This window comes from Urtica dioica, chromosome 9 (genome assembly GCF_054948205.1).
Source record: "Urtica dioica subsp. dioica isolate 48M chromosome 9, U.dioica_male_clone48M_v1_H2, whole genome shotgun sequence".
Classification (NCBI taxonomy): domain Eukaryota; kingdom Viridiplantae; phylum Streptophyta; class Magnoliopsida; order Rosales; family Urticaceae; genus Urtica; species Urtica dioica.
The window spans coordinates 18377633-18401183 of NC_142764.1; the positions used below are offsets into that span (position 1 = coordinate 18377633).

The 23551-nt window shown below is 38.5% G+C and overlaps 1 protein-coding gene across 1 annotated transcript; it reads right to left on the reverse strand.

The window, feature by feature from the left end:
- Positions 1-5033: 5033 nt before the first annotated feature.
- On the reverse strand, positions 5034-7784 carry LOC149385464 (pentatricopeptide repeat-containing protein At4g16390, chloroplastic-like). Its single transcript, XM_089627118.1, has 2 exons — positions 6604-7784; positions 5034-6204 (listed from the first exon to the last, which is right to left on the reverse strand). The coding sequence occupies exons 1-2, from the start codon at positions 7725-7727 to the stop codon at positions 5223-5225; spliced, it is 2106 nt and encodes a 701-aa protein (XP_089483244.1). The 5' UTR covers positions 7728-7784; the 3' UTR covers positions 5034-5222.
- Between the last annotated feature and the right edge of the window lie 15767 nt (positions 7785-23551).

Below are 23551 nucleotides of genomic sequence, written 5' to 3' on the forward strand. Positions count from 1 at the left end.
TTTTATTTTTTTTTATGTATATGAATTAAGTATCATTGTAGAATATTGATACACATCAGCGGTAGACCATTGATGTGAGAGAGAAATGAGACCCATTTTATCATTGATATGATTTTTTTTATCATTGTAATTGAGAAGAAAAAAAGAGTGCATTAATATATTTTGGGGATTTGAAACGTCTTTAAGCTAATTTTTTTATTATATTAATAACATAATTAATATGAACTCTAGCAATTCATTCTCCTTATGACACGTGGATAAGATGTTTAATGACCGCGTTGTCCAACTTTACTTGGGATTGCTTAAAACTCTCTCTCTCTCTCTCTCTCTGTTTCTCTCTACGTTTATTTTCATTTCTTTTTATATTATTTTTTTTATTAGCGTATATCTGTAATAACTTTTTAATTTTTTTTACATTTATGTTTTAAGTCCCCCCAATGCAACTTTATATATGTTTATTAGTCTTTTCTATTGAAAAAAAACATTATATTTATGTTTAATTTGTATAAAGTATAAAAAAATATGTTTCTAAGGAGTGACCATCTTCAATTATATTTCTTTCTCTTACTTTAATTTTAGATCCCCAACAAAATACTATTTCTACAGAATATAATTTTTATTTATATGACGCAAAGTTAGGTTACAATACAAATAATATAAAAATGTATAGTAACAGAAAGAAGTTTTCTAGATTTTAAAGCTGGCCGGTCTTATTTTTTCGTCATTATTTTATTTATTTTGTAAGTACATTCTCGTATGGAATAGTAGTCTCAAATCTCAACTATGATAAATTCTTATTACATTTGTTTTCTTAAGATTAATAAACCAAATAAAATAAAACGACGCATATATAATAAATTATTTTTAAAAATATAACTCATTTTTATCTCTTAAATTTTCAATTAGACTCATCAATTTCAGAGCAAGGTCATCTTAATATTATTATTTACATTTTAAAAATTCCTAACATATTGGGACTTATGTGAATGTAATATTTTATACTCATATTGATTTGAATTTTATTAAAAATAATTATTCTTTAAACTTAATAAAATAAAAATAATTTCATTAGTATAACTTGCGCGTAGCGCGTTGTTGAAACTAGTATATTATATAGAGAAATTGCCTCATCTACTACCAAAACAATAACTTTTTCCAATTTCTCACCAAAACCATAATTTGGCCAAAAATGCCACTAACTCATTTGTACAACTACCATTTTACCCTCAACTACATTTTTTCTTACAATCTCAAACCCACACCAACTCGTTTTAATGAGCAAATATGTAAGTCTGAAACATTTTCTCTTCCTCTCTCTCTTTCCGTCGCTCTCTCTCTCTCTCTCTCTCTCTCTCTCTCTCTCTCCTGTAAATCTCGTCCAAGGTCGGTCACCCATGAAACCCCCACTCAAGCATTGAAACCCTATGCTTCTAAAAACCCACACCCAAGCGTTGAAACCCTCACCGAAGCTATGAAATCGTGGCTCTGAAATCCTCGTCCAAGTTCAGCCCCGGCACAACGTCCTCGCCCAAGTTCCGACCCCAGATCCTCGGTGAAACTAAAGCTCAAGGTTCGTTGTTTCTTCATTTTTTTAAAAATTTGTGGTTTAAAAAGTTTTATGTCATTTTTATAGATTGTTTAAAGAGATTTAAATGTTCTGTTTGGTCTGGGTATGTTCACTAGGTTTTCTGAAATCGTCAACGAAGTTCATTAATTGTTGACAAATAATTGTTGACTTTAGATGTCAACAATGGAAGTCAACTATTGACATCTGAAGTCAACAAATAATGAACTTTCTTGACATCAATGTCAACAATGGATGGAAATTGTTGACGTCTAAAGTCAACGAATAATAACTCTTCCTATGCTTTTTTTACTCAGTGGTGACCATATATATATATATATATATATATATATATATATATATATATATATATATATATATATATATCAACACTTGACATCTATTTCAGGTTTTGTATAAGATTTTAATGAAATATTTTTGTCTACTAGGTGATGCCATCTTCAGTCGGCGAGTTTGAGGTAGTAGACAGAGAGGAGATAATATATGCTGTTAATTTAGAAGATAAGACATGCTCATGTACAGCAGACTCATAATTTTATTTTTCCACACGCAATCGCGGCTTGTCGAGTTCTTCCGCCTCAACACAAAGCACGTGCCGCCGATAGGCCCCAAAAGAGAAGAATACCCTCTCTAGGGGAGGACATTATTAGGCGCAAGTGTACGTGTTGCGAGGAAATTGGCCACAACCGTCAAACATGCAATAATGCTACTCATCTGTCCACACAATAAAAAGAGAGAAGATGTCTTCTTGATTTCATACTTCTTTTGTTCATTTCCACCTTTTTTAGTGTATGACTCTTGTTGATTTCATACTTTATTTGTGATTTCCGACTTAATTGTGTATGCATATTACCTTCCTTCAATTTAGATAGATTGTACAGATGTCAACAGTTACTGTCAATTGTTGACATAATTGTCAACAATTGACATCAATGTCAACAATAGACGGCAATTGTTGACATTGATGTCAACAATAGACATCAATTGTTGACATCAATGTCAACAATAGACGTGTTTTATTGACATCAATCGAAAAAAAAACAAATGAACATCAATGTCATCATGTTTAACACAACAAATGAGTACTTAATCTATTACATGAACAAACCAAATGAAGAAGAAGTCATAAATAAGTACTTAAATATTACTTTAACCAACCAAAATAAAAAGTTTCCTAATCATCATCCATCTCCATGTCCGATCCCAATTTGGTCGCTATTTTCACCGCCCCGTGTTGGTATAGGTCGATCGTGAACTTCTGTAGGTTTTTCTGCTGTGGCATGTTGGCGTAAGTTTCGACTTTGAAACGCGCTGAACTGGTGTCTTCAATACCCAGGGCCAAGAGTGTTTCAGAGCCTTGTAGCCGCCATCACTACGTACAACAAAGCATAGGCAGAGTATTTGTTGACTTTAGACGACAACAATTTCCATCCATTGTTGACATTGATGTCAAGAAAGTTCATTATTTGTTGACTTCAGATGTCAACAGTTGACGTCCATTGTTGACATCTAAAGTCAACAATTAATGAACTTCGTTGACGATTTCAGAAAACCTGGTGAACATACCCATACCAAACAGAACATTTAAATCTCTTTAAACAATCTATAAAAATGACATAAAACTTTTTAAACCACAAATTTTTTAAAAAAGGAAGAAACAACGAACCTTGAGCTTTAGTTTCACCGAGGATCTGGGGTCGGAACTTGGGCGAGGACGTTGTGCGGGGGCTGAACTTGGACGAGGATTTCAGAGCCACGATTTCATAGCTTGGGTGAGGGTTTCAACGCTTGGGTGTGGGTTTTTAGAAGCAGAGAGTTTCAATGCTTGAGTGGGAGTTTCATGGGTGACCGACCTTGGACGAGATTTACAGGATAGAGAGAGAGAGAGAGAGAGAGAGAGAGAGAGAGCGACGGAGAGAGAGGAAGAGAAAATGTTTCAGACTTAAATATTTGCTGATTAAAACAAGTTGGTGTGAGTTGGTTTGAGATTGTAAGAAAAAATGTAGTTGATGGTAAAATGGTAGTTGTACAAATGAGTTTGTGGCATATTTGGTCAAATTATGGTTTTTGTGGGGAATTGGAAAAAGTTATTGTTTTGGTAGTAGATGAGGCAATTTCTCTATTATATAATGATACTATATAATGATCTAAATCGTTTTATACACTTGTTTCCTTTAGAACTTGTGCATGTGGGATCATAATTAAATTTTGTAAGTTCTTTTTTTGGCTCAGAATGTTTTTGTAAGTTCTAATGATATGGTAGCTTCTTTTTTTTTTTTTTTTTAATTATTATCGGAAGATGCCAGCTAGTGCTCCTTAAACGTAATGCTATTTTTTAAAAAAAATTTAGCAGTGGCCTGGGCCTCCCGACATTCGAATACCTCCGCCTTGAGTGTTACACGTATGAAACTTTACTTGAATCGAAATGGTCAGAAGAAGAATGTGAGAAGGTGTGGGAAGTGTCGTCTGAAAGTGAAGAATAAGATGAGATTGTTGCTAGTAGAGGCTTAAACGATGAAACAAAACTATGGAGAGCTCAATCCGGAGATAGATGCATTCAATTTTACGTCCATTGGATGAAGAAGAAGAATGGGATCCTGAAATGGAGCTTAAAATGTACAAAAAGATGAAGCGATCCTGGCATAAGGCGGGTGCGACAAATTAGAATTCTGGTTTTGGTGGAGGTTTTGGATCGCAGCCAGAGTTGGGTAGGTCGACATCGTGTACATGCCCTAACTCCTAAGAGTATTGTTGCACCTTCACTTTATCGGTTAGATAAGAAAAAAAAAGAAAAAAAAAAGCTTCATGAGATGACAAATCCTTCACTGAAGAAGCGATTGGGAAGAATTTTAATCGTTTCTTCATTCACGAGAATGGCCCGGCAAACAAAATCAAGTCTTGTCACTTTCAAACTTTATGGGAACACCCTCGCCAGACCTTTCTCCGATATTTTAATAGAATGCTCCGTGCAAATTTTCCCATTTTCGTAAAGAAAAAGCACAATTATAATTTGTATTTCATAGAAAATATTATTTAATTTGATGGCTAAGTTAGGCAATTATCCACCTTAACCCATAAATAAGCCAAATTATTAAAAAAATAAATTAAAAAAATCAGACCATTTAAAACATTACGTGATTTATAATAGCTTCCTGATTAAAATTTCTAATTTTATGTGTTCTGTGTGCTCACAAAACACCATCATCTCCGTCTCATAATAGCTTAAAGCCCAACCATCTTGGGCGTTTGACTGATCTTGTATCTAAAGCTTAGAGGTAGTACTTATTTGGTGCATGATCAGTCCATCGGTAACAGTTTTCCATAAAATCGAGCAAATGATTTACATGTCGCTATCGGTACTTCAAACATTCAAAGAAACCTTGCAATCGAATCATGAGCTTAAAACCTCATTCAAATGTCTAACTGAAGCAAGGAGGCTATTCCTCAATTACCAAATTCCTTGAATTCTATAAAGACCAAATAGCAAGTTTAAAATCTCAGTTCGCAAGTACAAAAATTACGCTGATGTGAAAAAGGATAAAAAAAAAAATCCGACCGGGAAACTATGCCACAAAAATAACATATTCACAAGCAATACAAGTCTGTCAGTGTGCAAAGTCTCCAACAAAAATACAGCCTAGACTTGTGTGGGTTGAGATGATTTTCTAGATTCCAACCAGGGCTTGACCGCAACTCGAGCGGCCATAAACCAGCCAGCCCTGTCCGGGGACTCGTGGAACGGCGCGTCCATTTCCCTGAGCCACAACTCGAACACCCCCGCCAGACCTTTCTCCGAGTACTTGTGTTTCCCGTGCCCCGTGTTGATCCCGAGCATCGGCGCAATCTCTTCACCCGAATCCACCGTCTTCGTCAAATCCCCGATCCAAACGTGCAACGCCGTAACCGCCGCCCCGAGAGAGAGACCCTTCACATTCAGAGACCACAGAGACTGGTTCTTCCCCTGCAAATCCGGGTACGCCTCCCGAGCCACACCCATCTCAAAGAGCTTCAAAGCTTTCTCGGCGAGGCCGACAGTGACGCACAGATCGATCAAGCAGTTGAAATAAGCCTTCCTCACATCGGGTCCGACCACGGCGAAGAGCGACTCCGCTTCGTCTTCAAACGCCCCCCCGTCCCGGTCTCCTTCGACCAAGAGCCTCACGAATTTCCCGAGCCTCGGGTACGCCTTTTCAACGCAGTCCGTGAGTTTGGGAAGCTCCTCCGTCGGCGACTGGGTCATCACGTTGAGGAGGCAAGCGCAGAAGCGCTCGTCGGGGCTGATTCCGAGGCCCACGAGGCGGTCGAAAGTCCTCACGACCTCGTCGACGCGCTTGGCCTTCCCGTAGCACTGCATGAGCGAGGTCAGGACGAAGATGTTGGGCTCGAAGCCCGACTCGATCATCTCGGTCAGCGTGGCCTCGGCTTCCTCGACTTGGCCGCCGCACGCGTAGATGGTGAGCATCGACGAGAAAGTCCAGCTGTCGGGCTCGGTGGTCGGCGAGGCCTTCATGTCGTTGAACACCTCGATGGCCTCGTCGGTGTACCCCACGTCAGCGCACATAGATAGGACCGTGTTGTAGAGGATCACGTTCATCTCGATCCCTCTCTCCTTGGCTTCCCTGTACATAAAGTTGGCAACTTTAACCGGAATTCTAGCCTTTTTTTGTTTTATTTTTTTAAATTGATCCTAGTAACTTGACAACTTTATTGTAATTAACTAGTTTGCTTTGTTGACATAATTTTTAGTTTTAAGAAATTGATGCAAAAAGAAATTTCTTCCAAATGTAGTTTTGATTACAAATTTATTTTTATAAACCTAGTTATAGTCTATACATTTGTTTGAATAAACTTGATTTTAATTAATCAGTTTATTTTGATAAGCTTAAATTTTTATATCTTTTAATTTAAAGCCAAAATCCCTGCTAACTTCGGTAAACCTGGATATATAATATAATCTGTTAAATTCGGTTAGAAAATTGATTAAAAGAATCTGATTCAACTGTTTGTTGGACCTTTACCTGTATATGTTGATGCAATCGTCGCCGTAACGAGCCTTGCCGAAAGCTCGTAAGAGAGCCCCATAAGTGACCCAGTTGGGAGAGAATCCACGTGTCACCATCTCTTGGTGTATCTTCTTTGCCTGCCATGGCCTCTTAGCCTTTCCCATGGCGTCCAACAGAGTGTTGTAGATGACCAAGTTGGGCTTAGCCCCGATGGCCTTCATCTCCTCATAGACGTTCAAACACCCGTCATAGTTTTCCGACTTCATGTGGATCCTAATCAGAGTCGAGAACGTCACGGGATCGATTCTCCACCGCTGGGACCGAGCTCGGTCATAGAGATTGAAAGCCATTTCGACGTTACCGGCACGGCCGTAAGCGTCGATCATGGCTGAGTACGTCACGTCGTCAGGTTCGGAGCCGTAGCTTCCGATCTTCTCGAACCACTCAACGGCCTTTTCGGGCATGTTTGCCACACGGGCACAGCTGATCAGAGTCGAGAACGTGATGTTATCGGGCTGTACGCCTCTCTGGAGCATTTCGTCGAACAGCTTCTCTGCTCCTTCCAAATTCTTCGACTTTCGAAACACCTTCATCGTCACGTTGTACATGATCACCTCTTTCTTGATAACAGACTTCTTCTGGAAGTACTTGAGGGCTAGAGTGGCTGTGTAGTGGTTCACCATGTTGTTTATTACTACAACGGCGTCTTGTTCCAATACCTTGGGACCCAAGGTATCCAAAATCTTGGAAATCTCGTCCTCTTCGGCTTCGCAGTAGTTCAGAGACTCGGCTGCTTTGACTAGAGTGGTGTACCTTGAGTCGTACGATTTCTTCCGGAACTGTGAGGCTCTGGGGCTTTTGGGGTTGACCCACACGTAGCTCTTCGTCGGAGATTTTACATTCACCTCTTCGCTGAGACTATCGTCCTCTGTTTCTTGGGTGATCGGGTCTTGAACAGAGACGAGAGTTGTTTGGAGAGAAGGTCTGGTCTGAGCTTGAGACGAAACGAAACCGAGTTTCAGAGATTGATTGAGGCTTCTGAAACCTGACTTTTTATGCCAAGAGGCATTTGAGTGAGAGAGTGATTGGCGTTCTTGGACGAGATTGGAAGGCGAAGAAGAGCAGATTGAGTAAGCCATTTTCGATGGCTGTGTATCAGAGAGCCTGCCTGGGTGTCTTGGTGGTTCGTTGCGTCTCGCTGTAAAAGGATAGGAAGCTGTTTGAGTTTACCATATTACCCCTTTGAACGAAACTCTAGTGACCGTGCTTGTGGGACAAGTATGTCCATCTTCGCACTCAAAATAGTAAACTATTACCGTTACCGTTATCATATCGGAACTCAAATTTTGCTGGATAATCGGGAGATAATAATGATTTATCGAGATATCCAATGAAAAGAAAAGTAAATTATTCAGATAAATTTATCGTTATCAATGTTATTTATCGACAAATACCGAACTTACCAAAAGATATTCAGTGAACAAATAAATACAAACATGTATATATACTATATATAAATTAAACAAATAATACTTAATTTAATTTTTCATTCATTAGTATTTGTTAGTGCTGTATTTATGGTTTTATTTATGTTTGATAAGTAGTTATCATATTATTAATTAATTAAATGAAAAATTTCATAGTTTACAATAATTAAAGTTTGTAATATATTTTTTAGTAGTGTTGATATTTGGAAGGTTAATAATTTTAAGCAAAATAATTAAAGAATAAAAAATAAAGAAATAAATAATAATAGAAATGAAGGGTGAAAAAACAAAGAAAAAAAATTGAAACACTATTATTCAATAGGTATTACACTATTATATAATATGTACGAAATATTCAATACACGACTGTAATGCATATCACTAACAGTCTAGCACTATTTTCTCTCAATATATAGTTACCCGTTTATATATATATAAAGAAAAAAAAAAAACAAAAAAAAAACATGAGAATGTACTATAAAGGCAAGCTCAAAGAGTTCACGTGCAAATGCGACATTATGCAAGCGCAGTTTTCATGTGCAAAATAATAGACTGCAAGACCAAACATCACTTTGTAAAAGTTCTACATGAAAAAAGTAGGAGAAACTTACAAGGAAAAAAAAGTTATAAATAAGAAGTTAACTTTTGGCAGCCTCAAACATTCGAAATTGGGCTAAAAATGCTCAAATTCGAAGTACAAATTTTTTGGGCCTTTTAAGTTTAGGCCCAATCAGCACAATTTTAATTTAAAATTGTGTAAAAATCAATATTTTAATTTATGGCGGAAACCGGTCCAAAGACCGTCCAATTTCTCTCGATTATTAGGAAAAGTTCCGATTTTGTTCGAATCAGTATCGGAACTTGTCCAAAACCCGGTTTTCGGCCAATTTTCGATTGATTTTCGCGGTACTTTAAACCTTGCAAAGTACCCGCAAATCGATTATATTTTTTGTTTTCATATTTAAGTATCGGCCCCTCGGGGTAGTGTAAGCTAAGTAACAATTCGCAAATATTGATTTTATAAAATAGTCATTAACAACAAAAGAAACGAATTTGTTGACTAAAATACTTTCAACTGAGTCACACGTTGTAATAAGAGTCATCATTAAAAATATAAAAATTTGCTAGTAATAAACCATAAATTAAAAAAAAAATCGAAATCGCAAATAATAATATCTTACTCAAATATTCAAATAGACACAAAGAATCACCTTAACATCATTACCTGAATGAAAAAAAAAAGACCTCCGAAATCTTTAAATATATCGTTAAAATAATAATAATAATAATAATGAAATGTATATATTAGTCTGCAAACGTATGTGTATTTATGTAGATAATTATTGAAAATAAGTTAATAAGTCTCAATGTCATATTGGATGTTGCTATGTCTCTTTGAAAGTTGCACATATCTGTTTCCCATATATTGTATATTTTCTAGATAGTCTTTTACATTTCCTATGTAAAAATATAATTTTTTATGTTGTCTTCCATGTATAAATAGATGTTCTCTTCTCATATCAATACAAAAAGTAGAAAATCATTTCTCCATCTTTTCTCTCTAAATTTCTACATGGTATCAGAGCCAAGAAACACAATCACCATTAACACATTCGAAAACTCTTTTGCCCTCAACACCACTTCATCTGCCTCTTAAATAATGGTGAGTCAGTCGAACTCCAATCGATTCTCCCATCATGTCAAGAGTCACAAACTCAATGACCACAACTTTCTCCAGTGGCACTACAAGAAATAACACATTTAGCGACGAAACTATTAGCGACGACTTAATCGTCGCTAATAAATCGTCGCTAATCACCCTTTTAGCGACGATATTATCGTCGCTAATTTTTTTGTGCGAAAAATATTAAAGTTTGGCGGGCAAAGCAAGGACGACTACCTCGCTGACATGGTGAAAGCTCCGAAGTGAGAAGACTCGACATACAAGGGTTGGAAGGATGAAAATAAATGTGATGTCCCAGCTTATATATTCAATGAATCCCAAAATCGGGGAGGCATTTCTCCCTTACTCGACAACGGAATGAATCTAGGAAGCTGCTATAGAAATCTTATCTAACTCAGAAGACGCGTTTAAGCTATTTGAGACTGAGAGCTCTCTTCATGACTTACGCAAAGGAAAGATGATTATCACTCAGTACTTCAGCTCACTCACACATCTATGACAAAAGATCGATCTCTACGAACACCACTATTGAACCAGCCCTGGAGACGCAGAGCTCTACCACAGAATCATGGAGACCAAACGTGTGTTCAAACTGTTATCCGGACTCAACAAGGACTTGGATGAAGTCCGAGGTCGGATTCTCAGTATGAAACCACTATAATCTCTCAGGGAAGCCTTCTATGCGATCAAACACTAAGAAAGTAGGAGAAAAATCATGCTTGGAGAAAATCAAGTCAATCTGAGCTCAATTCCGAGCTCAAACGCGTCAATTTTCATCACGTGTGTTGAAAGCCTAGCAGCTCGCGCTTCCCAGACAACAAGCCACGTAAATTCAAACCCTATTGCGACCATTGCAGACGACCTGGTCATACGCGAGAATCATATGAGAAACTCCATGGGAAACCATCAAACTTGGTCAGCTCGTGGTACCAAAGATCCAAACTTAAACGAAAATTTAGTATCAACCATCTCCGCTGCATCGACTTTCACCTCGGGTGTGTTTCCATTCAACAATGACCAGCTCGCAATCCTTCAGGAACTCATCTAACACGCTCAGTTCAGTTGAGAAAGCTCGAGAACACTCTACCAATGAGGTAAATTTTCTCGAGTTCTCCATGTAAGCTCCGAAAATCCATCCGCATGGATCATTGACTCAGGGGTCTCGGATCACATGAGTAGTAATAAAAATTTGTTCACCAAATACTCTATGTGTGATAAAAACATATCAGTCACCATTGCCAATTGATCCAAATTCAAAGTCATTGGTATAGGAACTGTGGTCATTCCAGAGTCCTTAAAGCTGGATTCAGCTTTTTTGTTCCTCAATTACACTACAATTTATTGTATGTGCACAAACTTAACAAGGATTCTCGGTGTCGAGCTATATTTGATGAAAGTTCATGCGTGTGTCGGGACAAGGATTCGAGGAGATAGATTAGTAATGCCGAGCTGAGTGCTGGACTCTATATCCTCAAGATCAATCCATCCAATTGCCCACATATGTCAAATGGCCCAATGTTCATCTCCATTTAAAGAAATCATGATCAACCATCTTAGATTAGGACATCCAAATTTCATGTATCTCAAAGGAATGTTTCGTTCTCTATTTCTCAATAAAAGATGTCAGTTAAATTCAGTGTGATATGTGTGAGTTCGCTAAACGTACTCATAGCTCGTATTATCCTAATCCATACAAACCATCTTGTCCTTTTGCAACAATACATGGTGATAATTGGGGACCCTAAAAAATTCTAAACATTACTGGAGTTCGGTGGTTTCTGCTCTTTGTAAATGACCACACGAAGTACACCCAATGAAATACAAGTCAGAAACAACCTAGCTGTTCAAATATTTCAACAAAACCATCCAAACTCAATTCGACACCTCCATTCGATTGTTCACACTTATAATGGACGAAATTACTTCAACTCGGAGCTCAACCCATTTTTCAAAACCCAAGGCATAGTTCATTCCAGCTCGTGTGTCCATACCCTTCAACAAAATGGGATATCTGAGCGAAATAAGCGACATCTTCTTGAAGTCCCAGAGCCATCATGTTCTCCTCAAATGTCTCATCCTGCTTCTGGGGAGAAACAATACTCACAGTTAAATGGTTTATTTAATCGTGTCTTAACCGTTTTTAGACATTTGGACTTAATTCATAGTGATTAAATTATCAAAAACATATTAATCATAAGAGAAAAAAAAATAGTCTTAATAGTAAAAACATCTTAACGATGCAACTGAGAAAAACATGAAAGCTGTGTGGAAGCATATTAGTAGTCTAATTATACATCTCAATAATCACTACAACAAATACTGGAAAAAGCAGCGACATATTGTGGGGACATCCTTTTAGAGTCGTTGTTGCCGTTTTTACAGAAAAAATACATTGTTTATAAGCCCTATTATGCCAACTCTTTAATTTAAAGAAAACAAAAACCAAATCCATGCTTCACAAACAGAATAATCTCTTTGAAAATATTCCTACACACAACTCTCTAGCCATAAGTGATATACACTCACAAGAACAACAACATTCGAATAAAAAAATAGCTTACCTTTCCTTAGTCTTATCGTGTTTCCACAAACAGAAGGTTTGCAACTTCATTACCAAACACCGTACGAAGCCACTGCCAAAACAACCACCAACTTGTAGAACAAAACTCTAAGTTAACAAACTATTTAATTATGTTACTTGACAAATTTATAAATGCTCTACATCATTAAAAATGAATACTTACTATGTGACATACTCAACGCTCGGCCAAATGCGTTATACCGACAAAACTAAGAAAAAAAACCAACCCTATAATCCTCGATACGGTAAGCACAAATGTAATACAACTTGAAAAAATATGTTTATTAATTGAAAGCATATTTATTAAATGATCATAGAATAGTCCGATTTAACAAGTTTACCCCACTCCGGCATAGTAGAGCTCGTTCAGGTGACAAATTGCATCCCGTACTCCGATACTGCCCAGAGCGGCCTGCAAAGTGGAAGGACCCAGACCAATTTACACTGCCATGAACTATAGGAGACGTCATCATCGAAAACGCTTTGTGCGACTTATGTGCAAGCATCAATCTCATGCCTTCCGACATCTTCAACAAAATTGGGGTGAGTGAACTAAAGCCCATGTGCACCCTTCTTTATTTGGTATACCAGGTCATCATTATCGAAGACATCCTCATCAAGGTCGAAAAATTCACATTTCCTGCCGACTTCTTTATCCTCGACATGGACGAGGACTGCGACATCCCCATACTCTTAGGCATGGCTTTTTAGCCACATATGGTGCTCGCATAGATGTGCAAAAAGGCGAGCTGAAGACGTGAGTGAAGAACGGGGAAGAGACATTCGGGATCTACGAAGCCCAAAAGCGCGAGAAGGAGAACAAAGATGTTTACTACCTCGAGATGGACGAAGTTACGCCTCCATCCTCGCAACCCCTGCCCCTGCCATGTGCTCCTCCTGACAAAACAATGAAAGACGCTACAAAAGGTGCAACTCTGAAGTTTCCATTCGCACCAGGGCGAGGAAAACGGCCAACAAATTCAAAGAAAGTGGAAGAGAAATCATGATAAAGAACACCGCGATGAAAAAGAAGACCTGCAAGGTAAGTTTCCTCTCACCCGTGTTTTTATGGCTTTACATTGAGGACAATGTAGATATTAAGTGTGTAGGGATGAACTACTTTGTGAAGGATATTTGTTAGATTAGGTTATTTTTATTTTTTTTAATTTTGTTTGGTGATTGTTTTTTAGTAGTAGAGTTATGTGTTTTCACATGTTGATTGCCTATGATACCGATGTTTTTGAAGAATTCCGGGTTTTGAGTCAATTTAAATCTTTTATCGTGCTTCATTGTGATTGACTAGTTGTTTGAGTAGCACGGTCTTGGTTGTTTTTTTCCGTTTATGCATACACGCCCATCCCAGAGTTTTAGAATAGTATGTTAAGGGGTTGATCACGTTTTTAAATGACTTTTAGCTCACGAACACTAAGAATTGCTCTAGTCATCTTCTAGTTTTGTCACATTGTCAATCACAACTCTCGGTTTGGTCACCCGGCTCGCCTCGGCCCGCTCCACGCTCTATAAATACTCGACTCGCCTCTTTTTCACGGGTAATGACTCTTTTTGGCTCTCTCTCTCTCTCTCTCTCTCTCTCTCTCTCTCTCTCTCTCTCTCTCTCTACAAAACATGAAAGACACAACACACACATGAATGGGCTCACCATCTCATAGGCACCACCCACCTCTACTGACTTGAGCGCCGGAGTGGCCACCGAGGGACAATCCTGGGCGCCCCCGTAGCTCACCATTTTTGTCCTTTTCACTTGATGGATACTGGAGACCCACTCTCCCGTGAGGAGGATGGACGAGCTCGAAAGAGTTGTTCGTGAGTGTATGGTGTTCGGATTCCACCGGCCAGAAAATAACATCAACACCAATCATAAGAAAACATACTCACAAACATATATATGTTCATTACACACAACATACCATGATTACTTGTCCAACAAAAAAATAAAAAGGAAAAAGAAACCGCAAAAAAAGAGGAGTTTGAAACTATAACTACATATAAACGGACTTCCATTTCGATCCCGAAGCTCTACGCAAACACTCCTTCAAGAAATCCGACTTTGTAGACGCCAACTCTTCAATAAAATGATAAAACTACAAAAATCAAATATGATGTCAGAAACTAAATCTAATTATAAGAAACTAAAATTATACAGTAAGAAATTAGAAACGTTGACCATGAAATTAAAACACCACAGTAATAAATTTGGGTATAAACCAAAAATAGTTAAAAAGGTTAGTATAAATTTAAATAAGTTCGAAATCGTGGGTAGTTACTACAAAATCCGTAATTTTTATTAGTGAAGCCACTCTCCAAGCACGACGTATAACATTTATTTGGTCCGAACATAAGTAAAATTTCTTGTCTCAATCTTTTTATTTTCTCGTCAAATATATGTCTAGAATCTAAGAGCCACAGAGGTCATATATGTATATTTTGCTAGTAAATTGTCTGTAATCCGCAGGTAATTGCCACTGAGCGTCCACAAATTGGTATCAGAGCTCGATTGACTTTGAAATTTAGGGGTTTGTGTCTTGGTTTTGTGTGCGCACCAAGTGTTCGATAAATTGCTCTGTGAAACTTCCGGGTTGATTTGTGATGGAGTCGACTTCCAAAGTGGATATTGTCAATGGTGCCCACAAGAAGAGTAGTAGTGTCTATTTATGTACATTTGATGTCATATAGTCTTACGAAGACTCTTGCTTGTGATTGCTTATTCATTAATAAAGTTGAAACGTTCATTCATTCTTTCTTTGTTTGAAGCTTTATGATAAAACCTTAGTCTTTTAGTCCATAAACAAACTAAACAACTTACGAAGAGACAAATGTAGATTTGCATGAACAAACTCTTCGTAGTTTGCTTAAAACGATATATTCGCAATCTTAGGGTCAAAGGACTATTGACCTTAGTATGATTGTTAGAAGATTCTATGATGTCTGGTTATGAGGCATTGAGAGTTGGGGACTCTATAGTTCTTCTAGGTATCTTCCGAAGGTACTGAATTGACCAGTGCACTTCTAGAGACAATATAAGAACAAACCATTTAACCTCTTATGTCTCGAAGTCACTATGTATGAATTGCATCATGCTTACCTTAATCCTGAAATGAGACATGCCATTTCACACCTTAGTATTCTCATTTGAGAAAGTCAAAGTTCGGACTCACTTTGTGATTCCGAACAAGGCCTATTGGTGAAGTACTAAGTTGTGAGTATGTCATGAGTAACTTTGTGAAGTTCTCATAGATATGGAATTCATGTACAAGATTGCTGAAATGCAATGTATGTCACCTCATGCTTTGTTCCTTGGAGTGTGAATAAATGAACTGGCCAGTGTCCAAATTGAGTCATGACTCTTTTGGATGAAACAATGTGACTTGTTAGCTCCTCGTCAATACATTGTTTCTAACTTATTCACAAGCGACAAAGGAGTTGAGGAAATAACAGCTAGAAGGGTAAAATGGTAATTTAGTAAATCCCGACTAGCTGATGACATTCATGAAGGGTAAACATAGATAATATTCAGTGGATCCGCTCATCATAATTAGGTCGAATTCTTGAGTAGAAAATAAATTCATTTGAACCGAGAGATTTTCAGTGTCAGCTCTTTAGTGGAGTCAGTTGGCATTAAGCTAAACTTGGAAAAGGTTTGTGAACTTTTGAGTCCAAGTGTTTAGCTCAAGCTTTGTTCATTTGGGTCCATGAGGTCACTGTCACGAATCACATCGATAGGAATAGTTAAACTGGAAGCTAAGTCAAAACAAGAACGAAAATAGTTAAAAGGGTATTTTTGTCTTTTGAGACAAAGGATGAAATGAATGTCAATAAATTTTTTGACAAGGTCATTTGATGACAAATGAAACTTAAAACACTCAGCCATTAATAGTTTATTGGGCCTTGAGGATTAATTTCATTTCGTAGAATTTTACTTGAAAATTCTTAATGGGCTTTTCTTATGTTGTCATGAACAAATGAAGAAACATCTAGAAGCTCCTTCTAGAAGCTCAAATTTCGTCCAACCCAAGGAAAATAAGGCTGAATTTCGTTCATGCCATAGTGGGAAAGAGAGTTTATTTTGTGCATTGATGTATGAAGATACTTGCCAAAAGAAAAAGAGGAAACAAATTTCCTTAAGAAGGAAAGTGCATTTTCGGCCAACTAAGAGGAAATCAAATGAGGAAACAAATCCTAAGCCTTCATGAGGCATGTTGGACGTGCAAGGCAATAGGAAAAGAGGAAACTACCTTTTGAAGGTAATCCTCCTCCTATAAATAGGAGCCTCATTCCTCACATTTCATTCATCCAAGTTTAAGAGATTTGAGAGACTCTCTCTCTAGAACTTTGGCCGAAAATCCTCTCTCTCTCTCTCTAGTTTATTTTCGATTTTTTCTTGTCTTGGCACCTAGGTCCTCACTCGACCTAGTGTTTAGCTCTGCGACTTCAATACTTGTTCTTAAGTCGTAGCGTTTAAAAGTGCCCACTCACTGATTCCTTCTTTTCGAGTGATTTAGTGATAGAAACTTTCGTGGTTGCTCGAGGTGCCGAGGAAAGAAAGAGAGACGTGCTGCGAGGGGAGACGAGCGTTGCGAACTTTCCAAAAGCTTCTTCAAAGTTCAAGCTTCAAGAAAGGTTAGTAAACTCTTAGCTCATATTGATTTTTAATTACATGTACTTGCTTCTTTGTCTAGGTTAGTAAAAACTGTTTTTACGTGAAAAGAAATTTTTTAAAATTCCGTCGCTTCCCGAAGCGTTTAATCTTTTTCTTAAACCCTAGATCAATTCCAACAAAAACTAGTCGCTTTACATGACGAAGACATTGTCGAGCCGGTTGTTTCTCAAGGCGCGATTTTTCACATTCAAGATGGCGGAAGGAAATGATTTGATGAGCATCTCGACGAGTTCAACAAGTTGATCATCGATTTGGAGAACATTGATGTGAACTACGATGACGAAGATCGACCATTCGTTTTGCTTTACTCTTTGCCGAAGTCGTACGAATACATGGTTGACATCATCCAACACAGTAGAGTGTCGATATCTCTAGAGGAGGTTGTTGAAGCATTGAAGTCAAAGGAACACAAACGGAGGTTAGAGATAGAAAGTACTAGCAGAGATGGTTTGGTTATTACTCGGGGTAGATCCGACAAATGAGATACTAAGGGAAAGAAAAAATGGCGGTCGTGATTCGAGGAAACTCTTAAAGTGTTACACTTGTCACGAGGAAGGTCACATGAGGAAAGATTGCCCGAATCGAAAAGGTGGAAAGATCGAGAAAAGAGACAGAGAGACTACAGTTGTTCAAGAAGTTGTTGACGGATACGAGAGCACCGACGTTCTCATAGTCTCCACCGATCAATCGAACAAACTTTGGATCATGGAATCCGGGTGTTCGTTCCACATGACACCGAATGAAAGTTGGTTTTAGAGCTATGAGAAAGCCTCGATGGGCGAAGTTTTGCTCGGGAACAACAAGTCATGTAAGGTTGCGAGAATCGGTACGGTGCAAATTAAGTCGCACGACGAGGTTGAGTGGATCTTGACAGAAGTGCGGCATGTCACAGAGTTACGGAGGAACCTTATTTCACTTGGTACTTTGGACCAACACCACTTTTGTTGGAAATGTGAAAAGAATGTCTTAAAGATCACAAAGGGGTCGCTAGATATTATGAGGGGTGTTAGAGAGCGGGGTCTCTACGTCCTTCAATGTAGCACCTTGGTTGGTGACACGGCGGCAGTTACGGGGCCGCGAGAGACGTCTTTAGCGATCCTTTGGCATAAGAGGTTGGGTCATGTGAGTGATAGAGGTTTGAAGGAGTTGAGCAAACAAGGGTTGTTCGGAGGCGATAAACTTGGTAGCTTGGAGTTTGTGAAAATTACATCTATTGCAAGGCCACAAGAGTAAAGTTCACACGGTTTATAGAGGTGACGCGGGACATGGTGAGCTATGTGCACTTAGATTTGTGGGGGTCTTCAATGACAAGAAATCTAGGTAGAGGCCGTTATTTCATCACATTCATCGATGATTGTTCTCTGAAGGTTTGAGTCTACATCATGAAGCACAAAGATGAAACTTTTGGAAAGTTCAAGAAGTGGAAGAAGATGATAGAGGTACAAATCGAGAGGAAAGTCAAGAGGCTTCGAACAGACAATGGTTCGAAGTATTTGGGTGATGAGTTCAACTGGTACATCAAGGATGAAGGGATCGTTAGGCACAAGATCGTCCGAAAGACTTCAGAGCAAAATGGACTTGCAGAGCGGATGAACCGAAAACTACTTGAGAGGGTACGGTGTATGTTGATTGAGGCTAGTTTGCCGAAGAAGTTTTGGGGAGAAGCCATGAACACGACGACTTACTTGATAAACCAATGTCCATCGGCGGCTTTGAATTTCAAGACACTGGAGGAAGTGTGCCAAAGCATGACAACTTGAAGGTATTTGGTTGTGTGGCGTACATGCACCAAATAGAGGACAAGCTTGATCCGCGGATGAATAAGTGTATGTTTGTTGGTTATCCCAGGGCGTGAAGGGTCGTAAGCTTTGGTACAAGGATGGTGAAGCGTCCAAATGTGTCATTAGTCAGGATGTTGTCTTTAGAGAGACCGAGTACTACATGGCGATGACGACTCAAGAGGCTAAGGATAGCGCGGAGGTCGCTAAGGAAATGATCGAAATTGAGGTGAAGCTATTAGGGAGATGTAATGATAAGAGAGAGATGATAAAGACGAGGCTTGTGATGAGGATCACTAGGAAGAAATTAGAGAGGAATGTGGTGAAGGTCCGGACGAGAGCCTAAACTCATATCAATTGGCAAGAGATCGAAGTAGAAGGGAAACCCAAGCCCCGAAGAGATATGATTACTCCAATTTAGTTGTATTTGTGTTGGTTGCCGCAGAAGATTTGGAAGACTCATAATCGAGGTCGTATCAGAAAGCGGTGATTGGTAAAGATAAAGAGTCGTGGAAGTGTGTAATGGAAGAAGAAATGACCTTGCTTGAAAACAATGAGACGGGGGTACTTTTGGACAAGCCTAAGAATCAACGTGTGGTTGGTGGCAAATGGGTGTTCAAATGGAATGAGGACATTGTCGGGTTTGAGAAGCCGCGGTATGAGGCGAGATTGATGGCTAAGGGCTTCACGCAAAGAAAAGGGGTCGACTTCGACGAAATCTACTCCCCCGTGGTGAATCACACATCCATTCGAGCTTTACTCACTATAGTCAATCGATATGACTTTGAGCTTGAGCAAATGGATGTAAAGACCGCATTTCTTCACGGGAATCTTGAGGAGAGAATTCTAATGGCACAACCGGAGGGTTTTGTCAAGGTTGAAGATGAAGATAAGCTGTATCTTCTTAGGAAATCAGTCTACGGCTTGAAGCAATCTCCAAGACAATGGTACTTGAGGTTTGATGAGTTCATGGTACGTAACGGATTCTCATGGAGTAACTTTGATAGTTGTGTTTATGTCAAGTGGATAGATGGTTGTGAAATATTCGTGTTGCTATATGATGATGACATGTTGATAGCGTCGAAGAATAAGAATGAAGTCCACAATGTGAAATGGCTTTTGGGGAGTGAGTTTGAAATGAAGGACATGTAACCGACCAAGAAGATTTTGGGGATGGAGATCACGCGGGAAAGGAGACATGGTATGCTATTTGTGTCTCAATGTGATTATCTCCGAAAGGTGGTGACTAAGCTCGGGATGTCGGAGGCAAAGATGATTTAAACACCTTTGGCGGCTCATTTCAAACTCTCCGCGAGAATGTCGCCGAGGACCGAAGAGGAAAAGGTGGGAGTGGAGCGGATTCCTGATGCGAGTGTCGTTGGGAGCCTTATGTATGCTATGGTGTGCGTACGACCGGATTTAGCATATGCGGCTAGCCTTGTGAGTCGGTTTATGGCCAACCCGGGAAGAGAACATTGGAAGGCAACGAAATGGGTCCTTCGGTTTGTCAAGAGGACTTTGGATGTCGCATTACTCTACAGGCAGGTCAATGAATATGAGGCAAAGTTGAGAGGCTTTGTGGATGCGGAGTTTACGGGAGACTTAGACAAGAGGCGATCGTGGATTGGGTATGTACTCACCTTGTTTGGTTCTACGGTGAGATGGAAGGCGCAATTGCAACTGGTAGTTGCGGTTTCTACGATGGAGGCCGAGTACATTGCCGCAACGGAAGACGTGAAGAAATCTCTTTGGTTGAAGGGGTTGATTGGTGAACTCGGGATCGCGCAAAATGAGGTGGAGTTGTTTTGTGACAATCAAAGTGCGATACACTTGACCAAGAACCAAATGTTCCATGATCGGACGAAGCACATCGAGATAAAGCTATACTTCATTCGAGAAGTGGTCGCCGAGGGGTCAGTGGTTGTTGAGAAAGTTCACACGGACGATAATTTGGTGGATATGGCTACGAAGGCGGTGGCAGAGATCAAGTTTATCCATTGTTGCGACTTGATCAACGTCGCAGAGTTGAGAAACTAGAAGAGGGAGGTGGATAGTGGTTTTCTGGAGGTTCTCGGTGTTGTTGGTTGATTCTACTAAAAGTCAAGGTGAAGATTTGTAGACAACGGTGGCTTTAATGAGTGGGACCTATACCACTTGTTTCTTTTCTCATGTCTGACGTATTAAAACACATCTTTTGCCTTTGTCTTTTAGTACCGAGAGATAGAAACAGAGGGTGAGAGAAAACAGAAACAACCTAGAACAACTAGAGAGTAAAATCAAAGAGAGAAAAAAAGGAAGTTGTCAAAGCTTGTAATGTTTGTAATCTCAGATTAATTTTTATTAGTGAAGCCACTCTCCAAGTATGACATAAGACATTTATTTGGTCCGCACCTGGGTAAAATTTCTTGTCTCAATCTTTTTATTTTCCCGTAAAATATTTGTCTGGAATCTAAGACCACAGAAGCCATATATATAAATTGCTAGTATATCATCTGTAATCCGCAGGTAATCATCCCAAAGCGTCCACAACATTTATACTCTACATCATTACAATGCACTGCATCAAGTATTACAGATACATAGTTGAAAAGCGTGACCTAAAGAGTCATAGTCTTATTGCTAGACCAAGTTGAGTTCAAGACTATTGGCCAGAAGATCACTCAATATGAATATGAGAAACAGTGTAACATAAAAAATCATTTTCAGAAAACTAACAATCATATTTTAAGTCTACTTGCAAGATCGGTCATCCTGAAAAAATCACAAAACACTTATGTCGACTACAAGCGAAATCTTGATATCGTACTTACTTCCAACAAACAAAAATACTTGTTGACCACTGAGTGAACTCCCTTGCCAACTTGAACGACAACAGATGAAGCTAAGAAGGCATACCCGGATTGGCTTAATGCCGGTGAGATGGCTCGTTGCATCATACTTGCTTCCATGAGCAATGTGCTGCAACAACAATGTCATGACATGGAGTCGGCCTCTGACATCATGATAAACTTATTTGATATGTTCGTAAGTCAAGGCGGCCGCCAAGCCAAACAAAATTCCATTCGCGCCTCCATGAATTGTAAGATGATAGAGGGCACTCTTGTTCGTGACCACTTGATGGTTATCATTAGTCACATGAATGAGATGAAAATACTAGGGGCCGAGATAGATATTGAAACTCAAGTCGATATGGTTCTCGAAATGTTGCCCGAAAGCTTCGATAACTTTAAGTTTAATTATTCGATGAATAAGCTTTCCTACTTTCTTATTGAGCTCATGAAGGAACTTCAAGTAGCCGAGAAACTTCTTCCGAGTTAGAAGCGAAAGAACGGCGAGGAAAACTAAGTGCAAGACAAAGCTTCAATGTCTAGACAAAAAAGATAAAGAAGACTTTCAATTCTTCTAAGCCAAATCATAAGGGCGACGGGAAGAAAGAGAAGAAGGTCGACAAGTCCTACAAAAAGTGTTACTATTGTGGCAAGATGGGACATTGGAGGATAAATTGCACCGAGTGCCATTTTGGCTTTACATCTGAGTGCTATGGATTAAACTATGGTGGATAAGGTATACATTGTATAAGCGTTTACATCAATGATTCCATTTCATTCAGAGAGAATAGAATCGAGTGTTTGCTCATTATTATTATTACTATTATTTTGTTGTTCTATGTTTTAGTATAAGGATATGAATCCTTATAATTAATTAGATGTTATGAAGCTCTTATGTTCAGGATTTTGTAAATATTTAATTGTCAGCAAGTCACCATAATGGAGCTGAAGGTGGACCTTCAATGTCATCGATGCTTCAAGAAAATCAAAAGAATTCTCTGCGAATTTCCCCGTGAGTTATCTTTTCAATATATATGACTCGCGCGCGTACTACACATGTTTGTGCGTATATATTTTGAAATTAACAATTACGTAGTAGTATACAGTTTATTATAAAATCTGTACATATTCCTAATTCAATTTTATAAAGTATGTATTCTTCTTCATAAAATCGTAACATCTTTTGACTTAGGACATGTAATTGAATTAGGAATATGTACATATTTCGAAAAACGTGGGATAAGGCTAATTTCAAATATGCCATCACTGATGTCTGTTTTATTTAGTACAAGACTTAACAACCGAAAGAATAAGAAAATCAAACTGCGATGATTGCAAAGACCAATAAATTTTAGAGTAGAACATGATTCTTAAGATTACAAATGTACCATTTACCGTTACTAGATCGTAAATCAAAATTAATGGATAAACCTCGTACCGATGATTTTCCACGAGTATGTAGGAACTTTTGCAGAGAGAATATATATTGTTACTCATATAATTTGCACAGTCTGAGCATGAGCTCGGAGGCACCGAAAACATAAAAAAATCTAGCACCGAAAGAGTAAGAAAATCAACTGCGATGATTGCAAAGGCCAATAAATTTTAGAGTAGAACATGCTTCTTAAGATTACAAATGTACCTTTACTGTTACTAGATCGTAAATCAGAATTAATGGGTAAACCCCGTACCGAAGATTTTCCGCGGGTATTTAATGATAGGTCAAGACTAGTCAAACCAAATATAAACACGAGACAATTGTCGTACTAATTTTGTCTATCAACATATATATATATATATATATATATATATATGTAAACATAAATATAAATATAAATAATAATAAAAATTCCCACAGTTCTTTATGGTTTATTTCGGTTTTTTACTTTTTTTTTATTGCGGTATCTGCAATTTTGAGCGGTTTTCC